A 12,538-nucleotide genomic window follows, 5' to 3' on the forward strand; every position below is an offset into this window, starting at 1 on the left:
CATTTCAAACATGGACGTTTGGGGGGTTTGTATGTTTTGAGAGGCATCTTAAAACAAAAGACTGGTCTTTACCTTTGTTTTTACGGATTATAAAGGACTTCACTGGTGGTGAGCAGCTGGAGGAGCAGAGCTCTGCCGAAGCTTCCAAATCTCCCAAGTGTGATTCGTTCCCTCTCTGCCCGCTGCCTATTGACTGTGCCTCTGTGGGCGCACTCAACGCCCCAGCTCTAAACGTGCCTGCTTTCTGCTCCCCACTGTGGCTCTGGGCCGAGTCCTTAGCAGGGGTCTACGAGTAAAAGCATGTCCTTTGTCTATACCGCATTCTTGGGTGACTGTGGTATCAAAGCAGAAGGGAAAAGCACCTCTGTCCTTGTTTCTCTGAAGAATAACACATACGATATTACCGATGATGCATTGTGTTATGAATCTCCATGCAGTGATACAGTACGTTCAGTACATTTGATTGTGTTTAATCCTCTAAACATTCCTTTGAAATATTCCCGTTTCAGAAAGATGAAATCGAGGCTCAGAGGTGGCAAGTGACTTGTCTGAGTTCATTTAGCTGTGAATGGCACCACACGACCTTAAACTCAGGATTTTTGCCTCCTTCCTCTATGTCCCAGCTGCCTCAACCTGTTGTTAATTTATGTGAAGCCTGGATTTACTTTGGTCGTGATTCTTCATGATATTAAATGCACATTCTTTGGTTTTGCTCAATGTTATTTTATGGTTAGCACAACAAACAAACAAACAAACAAAACCCCTAAATCCTGTCTGGCTGGAACTGCGACCTTTCATCTTTGTAAGGACAATAGGCAGGATTGAGGCCCTCATAATAAAGTGCTAGCCAGCCAGGAAGGAAGCTGGGGAAGTCTTCCTCCCAGGAGGTAATTGATTCCTAACACCCTAGGTAGCACTGAGTTTGAAGGCTCCATGAAAAGGTGTCTGCTGTTTTCTTCTGCTTCCAGGGGGATGTGCACAGAGCCTTTATTCTCCCCACTCCCTTAGAGTTAGCCAGTGAGGGCCTCTGTGTCCACTGGGCCAGACCTGAGCATATGTAAATGAACTGAAGGCAGAGAAAAACAAATGTTATTACCTATGTGCCCCCAAATGTAATAACCTTAAAAATGTAAGAACAACAACAAACTAATTCTATAGGAGGACAATAATTTTAAAACAGGAAGTTTAGGGGCACCTGGGTGGCTGAGTCAGTCAAGCCTCCAACTTTGTCTCAGGTCATGACCTTGTAGTCCCTGAGTTCCAGCCCTTTGTCGGGCTCTGTGCTGACAGCTCAGAGCCTGGAGCCTGCTTTGGATTCTGTGACTCCCTCTCTCTCTGCCCCTCCCCTACTCATGCTCTGTCTGTCTGTCTGTCTCTCTCTCAAAAATAAACATTAAAAAATAAAATAAAAAATAAAATAAATCTTAAAAACATAAAACACGAAGTTTAGAAAACCAAATTTATCAGGCTTAGGGGCCAGGGGAAAGAAGGTGTAAGAAGTAGGAAGTCTGGGATGACCTAGGTTTTGCTTCTGACTCTGTGCCCTTGGGCAAGACATCAAACACTCATGTCTAAGGAAGGTATGGGACTTCGTGGCCACTCAAGTGCTGGGGCCTTCCTCGTGAGGGAATACTAGTAACCAGAACCTTAATCAGATCTTTCTCACTATTGCAGTAAAATAGCTGATGCTAAAAATTAGACCCCATGGCACTAGAGAAGCAGGGAAATGAATTCAAATTCAAAAGAAAAGGTGTGAGATCTAAGTTTAGGGTTAGGTATTTCATTGAGCTGAGCACAGCACCTGACATATAGCAGGCATTTAATAAGTGAATGGATGACAGGTGGATGGACGGATGGAAGGTCAGTCCTTCCCTGGTGGTGATGGACCTGGGGACAGAGAAACCTGTAGTCGAGTCCTGATCCACATCAACACAGTGAAGGAGGCAAAAGTATAGGCCTTAATGTCTTCCTGTGTAAAATAAAACCGAGATGGCACTTCACAAGGTAATGAGGATTAAGTGAGAAAATGCTTAGTTCAGGTCCTAGTACGTAGGAAGCACACAATTTTGTGATCAGATCCTCTAAGGACTTCTCTGAGGAACAAAAAGGCTCCAGGGGCAAGAAGTGTGCAGGTCGGAAATCTGTTAGCCTTCCAGGCTTCCGCTGGACTCTGTACCTTGTTTCTTGAGAGTGAGACCTCTTTCTCCTGGGACCCACAATGAGATCAAGGACTCTAAGATGAGGCCCAGAAGTTAAGTGGGCTCTGTGAGCCCCAATTTCAGCCTCCTTTGCACAGAAAACCAGCAGAGTCTTGGTCTGTGCAGCTGGGAGAAATGGACCCAGGCCTGAGCACTGCGGGTGGGGCTGCTGTCAATGTCCTTTCTGCAGGAGGATGGGGAAGCAGTGTCTGAGGTGAGGCTCAGTTGACCTTCCAGTGAAGTCTATGTGTTGACCGGGAAAGCCTCAGCTCTTTCAGAATTCCTAGGCCAGACCTGGCAACACATTTGCATGCATTTAAGATATCTCATGGAGACTTGTTGAATGTAGCTGACTTTCATAAAATCTGGAAAACAAGAGGTCTTTCCAGCAACCCATGGGGATGTTCCTCGCTCTAAATGAACAGTTTCTGGTTTAGGAAGGAGAACTTCCTAATGTTAGATTTCTCTTGGGCCTTTCCTTCTAAGAGCAGTTTTTCCCCCATAGTTCAGCTAAAATTGATGCAGGCAGAAGAGTATTAGTGGGAGTGTACCTATTAGCATACAACCATATATGTATTGGTTATGTGCCTCTAGGAAGCAATCAAAAAAACTGGCTGCTCAGCCACAAAAATATATACAACTCAGAGAAGGGTGAGGGTTGCCTTTTGTAAGGTGAGGTCACCATAGGGAGGTCATATCCATTGGGCCAACAAGAGCTCATTTTAGGACGCTGTGTTTTTTCCGTTGAGAAGCAGCCTAATCTTCCCTAACCATTCCCAGTTTAAGAGGTCTGAGAAGACTTCAGAAGTAAGACAAAGGAAAATGTTCTACAGTCTCCTCGGGGTTACCCAAGGCCGAATTCCCGCAGGGGGTCAGGGGAAACGCAAATCAGCCTGGCACTCTCTTTCACAAAACCTCCAGAGGGGATGAAGCCATTGAAGGTCTAGGGGTGATTTCTCCTTAATACATTTTTGCTCTTAAAGAATATTCTGTGGAGCCGTCAAACAGTTTTCCATACTTCTGTCTCTGCAGATTCCCCAGGTGGAGACGGTCGTAGGCCTTAATAAGCCGTATTAGTGACCACCAGAGACGGAAATCGCTAATTACGAAGTCCCCTTTGATCTCCCCCAGCCGTTTGGTTCCCGACACTGGAGGTTCAGGCATCTATTCTTTCTTAGAACTGGATGCGACTAGCGAGCCTTAGAGTCCGACCTCGGGCCTGCAGTTTAACTTATGCGCCGAGGTCTGGATCAGATTTTTAAAAATTTCCAGACTGCCCAGATTTTAAAACCAGCCACAGAGCTGGTGTGCGGCTGGAAGCTAACCAACGCCCAACTGTCTGATTAATTTCAGTAAGTACCTCCGCGCTTTAAATTCTGGGGGCAGAGTGGGGAAATAAATTATTTAAAATTTCCAATTCACTGCCTTTCTCCCCTTCTCCATCTTCTGCTTTCAATTCGTTTGTGGGAAATGGAGTTTTCTCCTCTATGCTGGGACTGTAATGTGATTCGGGATCACTTGTGAAATGAACGGAAGTCACTACCGGCAAACGGGACCACTGGGGCAGAACGCTGACGGCAGGCCGGAGGTGAGAGCAAAGGCTGGGCCTCCGAGGATAATTAGAAGCCAGTCTCCTCCCCGCCTGGTCTCCGTGGCCCCCCTTCATCTTCCAGGTAAGATGAATGGCCCTTCATCCATCATCCACAGCCCAGCCACCTCCCCCAGGCAAGCGGAGAATCTGCTATCCTAAGAAACCTATTAGCCCCGAATTGGGCAGCTTTGTGGAGCCAACCGAGGCTCTCTATTGTGGCCTTTGTCTGCGGAATTTAAGCATTTACATGACGCATTAGCACGGAACTCCGCGCAGGGTCGGAACACCGCGTGCCAAACCTGGCGCGGACCGCGAGTTAGCAGCTCCCTCACCCGGCTGCTCCCGGGGACCACCCTCGCCGTTGCGCCTGGGTCACGCTGTAGGCGCTCTGGCAAGGAACGCCGTACCACATCCTTCCTTGGCCACCTCCGGGCGGCTGCGCTTTGAAAGAAAGCGGCAACGTTCTGGTGGGTGAACCCGAGCTGGGTCCATCTGAGCCTGAAGCCAGAGAAATAAACTTGACTTTAATCCGGTTCTCCAGGCGGTCGTTGGGGGCTTCGCCGTTTCTCAGCTTACCGTTCGGAGCCGTGCGCTCAACGGTCACTGGTGCCTCCGAATGCAGAGGCTTCTTGGGTTCTATTCGCCAGCTTGCGGGACCTGGACGCCGACCCGCGCGCCAGCTGAGAGCAAAAAGGATTCGAGCAAAAAGCGTTTAAAGGGGAGAACGATCCGCGGCGCGTGGGAGTACGGCTCTAGGGAATTTAGGAAGGAATCCGCAAGCTTTGGAGGCACGCACTCTTCGCAGAGTAAATGCAAACATTTTAGTAAGGTAAGTCTCTGGGTATCCAATCCTTTAGAGGGAGGTGGTTCGGCTCAGAAATCTCGAGAGAGGGGGCTTTTGCACCGAAAACGTTCCCGAAGCGCCCAGAATGCACCCCAGTTCAGACAGGTGCAGGAACTTTTTGTGTGGCCACGCCTCGTTCACTACTTCAAACGGCTGCCCAGCGGACGGAAGTGCTTAGGTCGCGAGCACCAGAGGGAACCTGCGTCTGGAAGGGGCTCTCGAGAAAGAACCCCGGACCTGGGGGGCCCCAGACGCGTTCCAAACATCCCGCAGTCCCGCGTGCCCCTCGCCGCGAGCGGCGCTTGTAGCCGGTGCCCAATCAGCGCTCTTGCCGGGTCTGTGACGGCGTTCATCCCCGCCCCCCTGCCTGGAATAAAAGGCCTCGGAGAAGGCTCCAGGCTAGAGCTCCGCGACCTGCCCTGTGTCCCGGCGCGGCCCCCAGGTGCGTTTGGTAGCTTGTTGCTCACAGCGCCCGTCCCACTGACCCCGCGGTCAGCCGCCGTCGGGTCCTCATTCTCCTCAGTCCCCAGTGCGAGGCGGCCGAACCAATTTCCAGGCTTTCTCCCCTTTCCTTTTTGCTCCCCCTTCCTCCGCGGCAGCTGCAGTCCCCCGCGGCCCTGGGCCGCTGGCCTGCAGGTGAGCAGCAGCGCCCCTGTCCGGCGAGCTCGCCTAGCCCTGCCGGTGCCGGAGCGGCGGCGGTCGCCCCTGCCTCGGCCCACCCCACCCCCAGCACTCCCTTTTCCCTGCAGGATGAAGAACCCAATGCTGGAGGCACTGTCCCTATTGCTGGAGAAGCTGCTCCTCATCTCCAACTTCAAGCTCTTCAGTTCCGGGGCCCAGAGCGAAAACAAGGCGAGGAACAGTTTCTATGAGATCAGCCGTTTCCTGCGCGGCGACGTGCTGGAGGTGCCGCGGACCCACCTGACCCACTACGGCATCTACCTGGGCGACAACCGTGTCGCCCACATGATGCCCGACATCCTCTTGGCCCTGACCGACGACAAGCGGCTCACCCAGAAGGTGGTCTCCAACAAGCGTCTCATCCTGGGCGTCATCGGCAGGGTGGCCAGCGTCCGCGTGGACACAGTGGAGGACTTCGCCTACGGAGCCGATATCCTGGTCAATCACCTGGACAAGTCCCTCAAGAGGAAGGCGCTGCTCAACGAAGAGGTGGCGCAGAGAGCGGAGAAGCTGCTGGGCTTGACTTCCTACAGCCTCCTGTGGAACAACTGTGAGCACTTCGTGACCTACTGCAGATTCGGCACACCGATCAGCCCCCAGGCTGACAAGGTACACGTGTGACTTGCCTGTGGGCTCAGTGGGGACGCCCTTTCCTATCCCTGACTTTTTTCCATACCCTGGGATCAGGGATTGAGTTCTAGAATGAGTAACGACCTCTTCGGTGTCCCTACGGGAGGCCAAGTAAATAAATAGAGCTGTCGCTTGCAAGATAACCTCGAAACGCGCGGTTAAAAAGTGTGGCAATGCGGTACCGCTGCCAGCGATTCCAAGAGATCTACCCAGCTACTGCTGCAGAGGTCGCCAGGGTGTCCACCCAGCTAGTCGAAATGATAGAAGAACAGGTGGGGGTGGGGGTCAACAGAAAATCTGTCGCCGTGTGCTTACAGATTTCCCCAAGAATTGCAATAGGAAAAAAGGCGTTCAGAGTTTGTAATTAATCTGTAACCCTGTGTGCAAATTGTGCCTTTAAAATTAAGCAAGCTATGCAGGTTTTTCCGTCTGTAAAATGCAGAGAGTGAATTCCCTTTGCTTAATATAAACTATCAAATTTCCCAGTAAGAAGACGTCCGTGATAGATCCCTTACTCCTGCGTCTGGCTTCACAGAAGTCATTTCCTTGGTATTCTGAATTCTTTCCTTGAAGGCTTTAATCCCCTTGTAGACTTCCTCATTGTTAAGCATCCTTTAAGGATTAGTTCCGAAGGTGGGTTAGATTGTTTATGGGTTCCCCAGGGAGCAAAACAATTGGTTTTCTAGAAGATTCATTAAATGTTGTAATTTTTATGGGTGCTTTTAAAAAAACAGTATTAGCATTCAAGATGATTGAATCCGTCACAGAGCCAAAGGAGGGAAAATGGATTTTTTTCTTTCGTTTGGAAACCTAACTTAAAGGTAGTTAACATTTTAAACTTGCAACTTCATTCGCAATTAGAAGCTTTCTCAGCCTTCACTGTAGTTGTTAAAGAGGTTATTGTTAATGTTCGCTCTTAATGGAAACCTGGGCTATCATGTAATGAGCTTCATATTTTAGTCTTCGTGTCTAGATATTTTTCAGACCAAGAGAATGAGTCCATGCAACCACTTTTGTTCTGCTCCACATCTTGATTAATTTTTTGACCTATATGGGAAAAACCTTTCTCTCCTCTGTGGCAGAGCATAAAAGTATCATGCTTTTTATACACCGGAATATGAAACCCTAGTAGATTATTTATTGAACCGCAAAAGACTCAATCTAAGAATTGTTTTCTAAGTTAAATAAAAATGTAGTTAGAGCACTGTGCGATGATTTAAGAAACACAACTCCAGTCCAGGCCTGGTTGGAAATGAACTCCACGACATTTACAAACACTGGCTCCAAAAGTGTACAAAAGGAAACGCGTCAGATTTACTTAGGAACCAAGCAAGTTGTTTCTCTAAAGGAAAACAGTATTTCTATCCAGTAATTAGGAGTTACCCTTTCATGGAACACATAGGGCACTGTATTGCATACTTCTACAAAAAAACCCAGTACAAGTGTTTTTTTTAAGGTAGTAAAATATTTAATCTGCATAAATAACTAGTTGGAGTAGTTTTTCATCTTTGGAAACTTTGTAAGGTTTTACAGAAGTGGAGAAGTGTTTTAATTGCCATTGCCGCATAGCACCTCTTGTGAAACTGAGTTTTTGTCTTCACTTTGAATGGTGTAACAAACAATTTGGCCAGAGTAGATTTCCCGGGAAATAAAATTCCCATCCCAAATTTTCCAATTCTAAGAACCGGTTTTTGGACATGTCTTGCTTGAAAGAAGAAGATCATTCACACTGAAGGAGGACTAATTTCTACTTTTCAGAATGTAAGGAATTACTTGGTCTGGGGTCTGCTTGTTGAGTTCTTTAATTACATACACTAGTATAAGCCTAACACTGAGAGTTACAAGTTGTCTCTTAAATTTGAGTTTATAAACACTCTGAATAGCACTTTCCCTCATGAAAAGCCCTGAAACTAATTTGAAAATAAATTGGAAGAACATAATTTACTTTTTTGTAGTGAAGTTCTTTTTAACAAGTTTAGAAATCCTAAAACTAAAGGGAGTTTTATATTACTGTTAACAATTTCAGTGTTTTGTAAACTATAAAGCCCTTTAATTACTATTACTATGCCTTACGCTTTTTCAACTCTTTTTTTTTATGTTGCTGGTACTGCTTTTCATTGCCAAAAAATGAATGCAAATACTCCTTTTAATTTCCGGGGACTCAGTGCTCAAAAAGTGCCCCTACAAGTTTCTTAACACCTTCTAGGAATGCAGGACATTCCCTCCTGTTGAGCACCACCAGAGATGCCTCCTAGGCTCGTGGCCAAGTGAACACGACCAGGACATTAGAAATATGATGCTCCTTGAGAAAATCTGCTTTTGCGGGAAGGAGTCACAATGATTCTCTGTTTTTCGTAATTAAAAATTATTAGGGAAAAGATAAAAAGAAGCTTAACTGTATGAAGACAGCTTACTCTTTTACCCAAATGCATATTCTCCCATTATCTGTCAAGCCCTTTTTCTCATTGTCCCGAAAACTTCATTTAGTTTGATCCTCACTTTATGATTGTGTATTTGGGACTCGATGTTTTGTTCCATAAAAGGAGACAAATCATCCGTTTGACACGTAAGGAAAACAACATCGGGATAACTGACAGGAAGTTTTGTATTTGTCTACCAATTGTATAAAAGTATGGATAGAGACAACCTTATGGTCAAGATAGCATGTTAAAATATGTTGGGTGTGTATACTCTGTCCATTAAGAATTTAGAAACCTAGGGGTGCCTGGGTGGCTCAGTGGGTTACATGTCCAACTTCAGCTCAGGTCATGATATCATGGTTCATGGGTTCGAGCCCCGCCTCGGGCTCTGTGCTGACAGCTCAGAGCCCAGAGCCTGCTTCAGATTCTGTGTCTCCCTCTCTGTTTGCTCCTCTCCCACTCATGCTCTGTCTCTCTCTCCTTCAAAAATAAAGAAACATTAAAAAAATAATAAAAAGAGAATTTAGAAACCTAGCTTTAAAATAAAAAGACATTGGGGTGCCTGGGTGGCTCAGTTGGTTGAGCATGTTGAGCCTCTGACTCTTGATTTCGGCTCAGGTCATGATCACAGGGTCGCGGGACCAGGTCCCAGGTCTGGCTGCGCGGTGCTCATAGACTCTGCTTAAGATTAGCTCTCTCTCTCTGCCTCCCACCCCCTTCTCTCTCTGTCTTACAAAAAAAAAAAAAAAAAAAAAAAAAAAAAATTTAGAATTGCTAAATCTATCCAGGACTGTATAGTAGGAGACCCTCAAAGCATATACAATGTCATGTCTAGAAAAGGAGCTTAAGATCAGTATGAGTAGCAAAAGTCATATGTAAAAATTGAACAATTCATTGCTAAATTTTGCCAACAGGGATGAGGTAGAGAGAATTGTCAACACATGTAGCAGTAATAATAATTACTGTAAGGCCTTACATTTATGCAGCATGTAGAAGAATACAGAGTACTTTTGCATTAAAAACCTCATTTGAGGGTCACCTGGGTGGCTCAGTGGGTTGAGCGTCCGATTTCAGCTCAGGTCACGATCTCGCGGTCCGTGAGTTCGAGCCCCACGTCGGGCTCTGAGCTGATGGCGCAGAGCCTGGAGCCTGCTTCCGATTCTGTGTCTCCCTCTCTCTCTGTGCCTCCCCCGTTCATGCTCTGTCTCTCTCTGTCTCAAAAATAAATAAATGTTTAAAAAAAATTAAAAAAAACAAAACAAAAACAAACAAACAAAAAAACCTCATTTGAGCCTCACAACAACCTCAGTATTCCCATGGAGGAGAAGAGGGTAGTCTGGACAAGTTCAATGATTTACATGAGATTTACTCGAGCTAAAAGAGGTGAGCCAGGACTGAAGCATAAGCCATCACTTCTGTATAAAATTAGTTTTTATATTTATATATGAGAAGAATGCCTTCCTCAGGGCTATGGATCATATTTATCTTTATCTCCAGCAGCCAATTTTATGTCCCATAATTGACTGAATTTAATTTATTCAGGTAATGGGACATGACAAAAAAATTAGACTTTCTATGTCTTTAGATTCTGAGACATATAAAGAAAGTTATCATTGGTATCATCAAATTTTCAAATGAGTTGTAGGAACTGAATTCACCAATAATAGGCTAAATTCTGTTATTCAAGGTTAGAGATTCTTTTGCCTATATAATTTTAGAATATGTTATTGTTACTGACAAGCAGCATAAAGTTTTCACCTTTAATCCCGAATAACTTTTATGTGGTTACACTCTCTGTAGTTTTCTATAAAAATGCTGTATTTACAAAGGCAAGTGCCATTATGAGCTCAGTTGCCTGAAGCATCATTTCAGCTACTATGGGATGTGAAATCAAGAAACTGAACTATTTACATCTTAAATTCTTTCTGAAGTCATAATAGAAATTCTAGTTCTTCTGTTGGACAGAAAATATTTGAGAAAATTTTGCTTTACTGTGATTCTTCTTAGATTTAACTACCTTTTCTAATATTGTTCAATTTTATTTTTCAGTTCTGTGAGAATGTGAAGATAATTATTCGTGATCAGAGAAGTGTTCTTGCTTCAGCAATCTTGGGATTGGCGTCTATAGTCTGTCTGGGCTTGGCATCATATACTACCCTTCCTGCAATTTTTATTCCGTTCTTCTTATGGATGGCTGGCTGACTTCATATCCCCGTGTCAGTGTGTGTATTCTGTGTGTAAATATGTTTATATTTATAGAGCACAAATCAGTATAAGCATCTTCAAGAAAAATGTGACCTGTAACACTGTGTTCTGGATAAAAATGTGATTAAGAATCACGCAGAGTGCTTACTGTGTAAGCCCAAGAACAAAGGCTTTCTCAATCTTCTCAGGCAGTTGCATTTCAAAGCACTGTGCAAATCTTGGAAACATGGCAACTTGTAATAGAATTCAACATTACAAGAGAACCAGCCCGTGTAAGGTGATGGCCACAGGAGATTATTTGTGTGTTTGTTGTTTGTTTTCTTCCTCTTGTAATCCTTGCTCTTCTCTTGTTAGACCTGAATTTGAAGACTATAAGACTCCTTGATTGAAATCACTAACTTTATTATAAATGTATTCTCTTTCATTGAAAAACTTATATTAAACTAAAAGAATTTCCCTCATTCAGTTGAAAACATGTTTGATGGTTGGCAAAAAAAAAAACTCATAGTCTTTTTTTTTAATGTATTATATGTAATTCCCAATAAGTCAAGAATATTTTCATTACTTGAAACCATGTTGGCAAAGTTAGAGTTTAATGATAAAATAACGACTGGAACTGTAGAAATTTGTGTCTTCCTGCAGAAAAAGCTCCTATAGCGTCAGTTGAGCAATTCGATTTGACTTTACTCACTAGGAAGCCTGGCATTCAGTTTTTTCTTTTCCTTTTATGTGTCACTGGGGTTACTTTAAACCACTCTGAGAAGTAAATGGATATAGGATTGAAATAATTTGGGTATTTGGAGTGTGTATGTGTCAATCAAACATGCAGATGTCCACATATACATAGACTGATGAGAGACCAATTTTGTTCTTGATTGCTTTATTAGCCACCAGTGTGGTTACCATAGAGCATCTGCAGAAGTGAGTGTAAAAGTAACTTTAGTCTGTTTTCTCATGTCTGTGGTATGATTTGCATATATGTCATTGGACAGTTTACCTTTTTAAGCACTTACTAATGTACTGTATAATTTTTAAAAGCCGTCAGATTTGTCTTCTAACAGGTTTCTTCATTTCATTGCAAAGTACAGTTTATATCCTTAAAAGAAGGATACCACAAAGAAATAACTATTGGAAGTGGTTTTTGAGTGTCTTAGTAACGCCAGGCATGTGAAATTGGTTACACTGAGGCTGTTTTAATATCAGAGTTGAGATGTAGTCCTGTTAAAGCAAGCGTTCGAGTAGTTTTGCAGAATTACCAAATTGTAAAAACTAAGCCACAAGCTAGACTTGCATTTCAAATATTAAAATTTCTTTATAAACTATCAAGAATCACAAAATAATGAGTCACATGGTGAGCGTTAGGGGGAGAGTGGGGTCAGTCACTCAGTGACCCAATCAGAACAAATTTAATAGCAGATTTTACATTCTGTTGGAATTTAACATTCAGTTGGAGTTTAATAATAATTAAACTTTGTTTAATTTAAATGTTTTAAATAGTTAAAACATGAAATGGTAACACTACAGAATAAAGTTTCTCTGGGCATATTCCAACCACTTAAAATTATTTTAAGTATGTATACACTATGAGAACTCCATTGTATTAGTGGTTTTTCACTTACTGTTATTACCCTCGGAGCAAGTGTTTAAATAAATTGATCTTTTAAAAACACGATGTCCTTCTAAATAAACGCCTTTTTTTTTTTTTTTTTTGTGGATTTCAGTATTTTGGGTAGTGAAAACCACTGTCTGATGTTAAATCTGTGTTCAAAGATAATGATCCCTTATTAAATGCTAAGGGAAGTACTTAAGGTTGGAATTAACATAATTAGTCTTACTTCGTATCCTTAAAGTGAGATCCAATTCCTCATTCATTTGAGTGTTCATTACATGCCAGGCACTGACCTGTTATAATTTCATGGTCTAGAATTAATATTATTTTTAAGCTACCTATATTAGAGTGTATACAGTG

The 12,538-nt window shown here is 43.7% G+C and overlaps 1 protein-coding gene across 9 annotated transcripts in view; it reads left to right on the forward strand.

The window, feature by feature from the left end:
• LRAT (lecithin retinol acyltransferase) overlaps positions 1-12,269 on the forward strand; it is a 120,243-nt gene extending 107,974 nt beyond the window's left edge. For 7 of the 9 annotated variants that reach the window (XM_081795576.1, XM_081795577.1, XM_078445671.2 and 4 more), the window contains 3 exons: positions 3,675-4,618; positions 5,383-5,923; positions 10,414-12,269. In XM_081795576.1, coding sequence (XP_081651702.1) covers positions 5,384-5,923; positions 10,414-10,566 — 693 coding nt within the window. In that variant the 5' untranslated portion in view covers positions 3,675-4,618; position 5,383 and the 3' untranslated portion in view covers positions 10,567-12,269. Of the gene's footprint in view, positions 1-3,674; positions 4,619-4,969; positions 5,076-5,161; positions 5,270-5,382; positions 5,924-10,413 lie in introns of those variants that run through there. The other 2 variants (XM_060653953.3, XM_060653952.3) reach the window with 2 other exon arrangements.
• Positions 12,270-12,538: the final 269 nt, after the last annotated feature.

Source organism: Panthera onca, chromosome B1, assembly GCF_046562875.1.
Source record: "Panthera onca isolate mPanOnc1 chromosome B1, mPanOnc1 haplotype 2, whole genome shotgun sequence".
Taxonomy (NCBI): Eukaryota; Metazoa; Chordata; class Mammalia; order Carnivora; family Felidae; genus Panthera; species Panthera onca.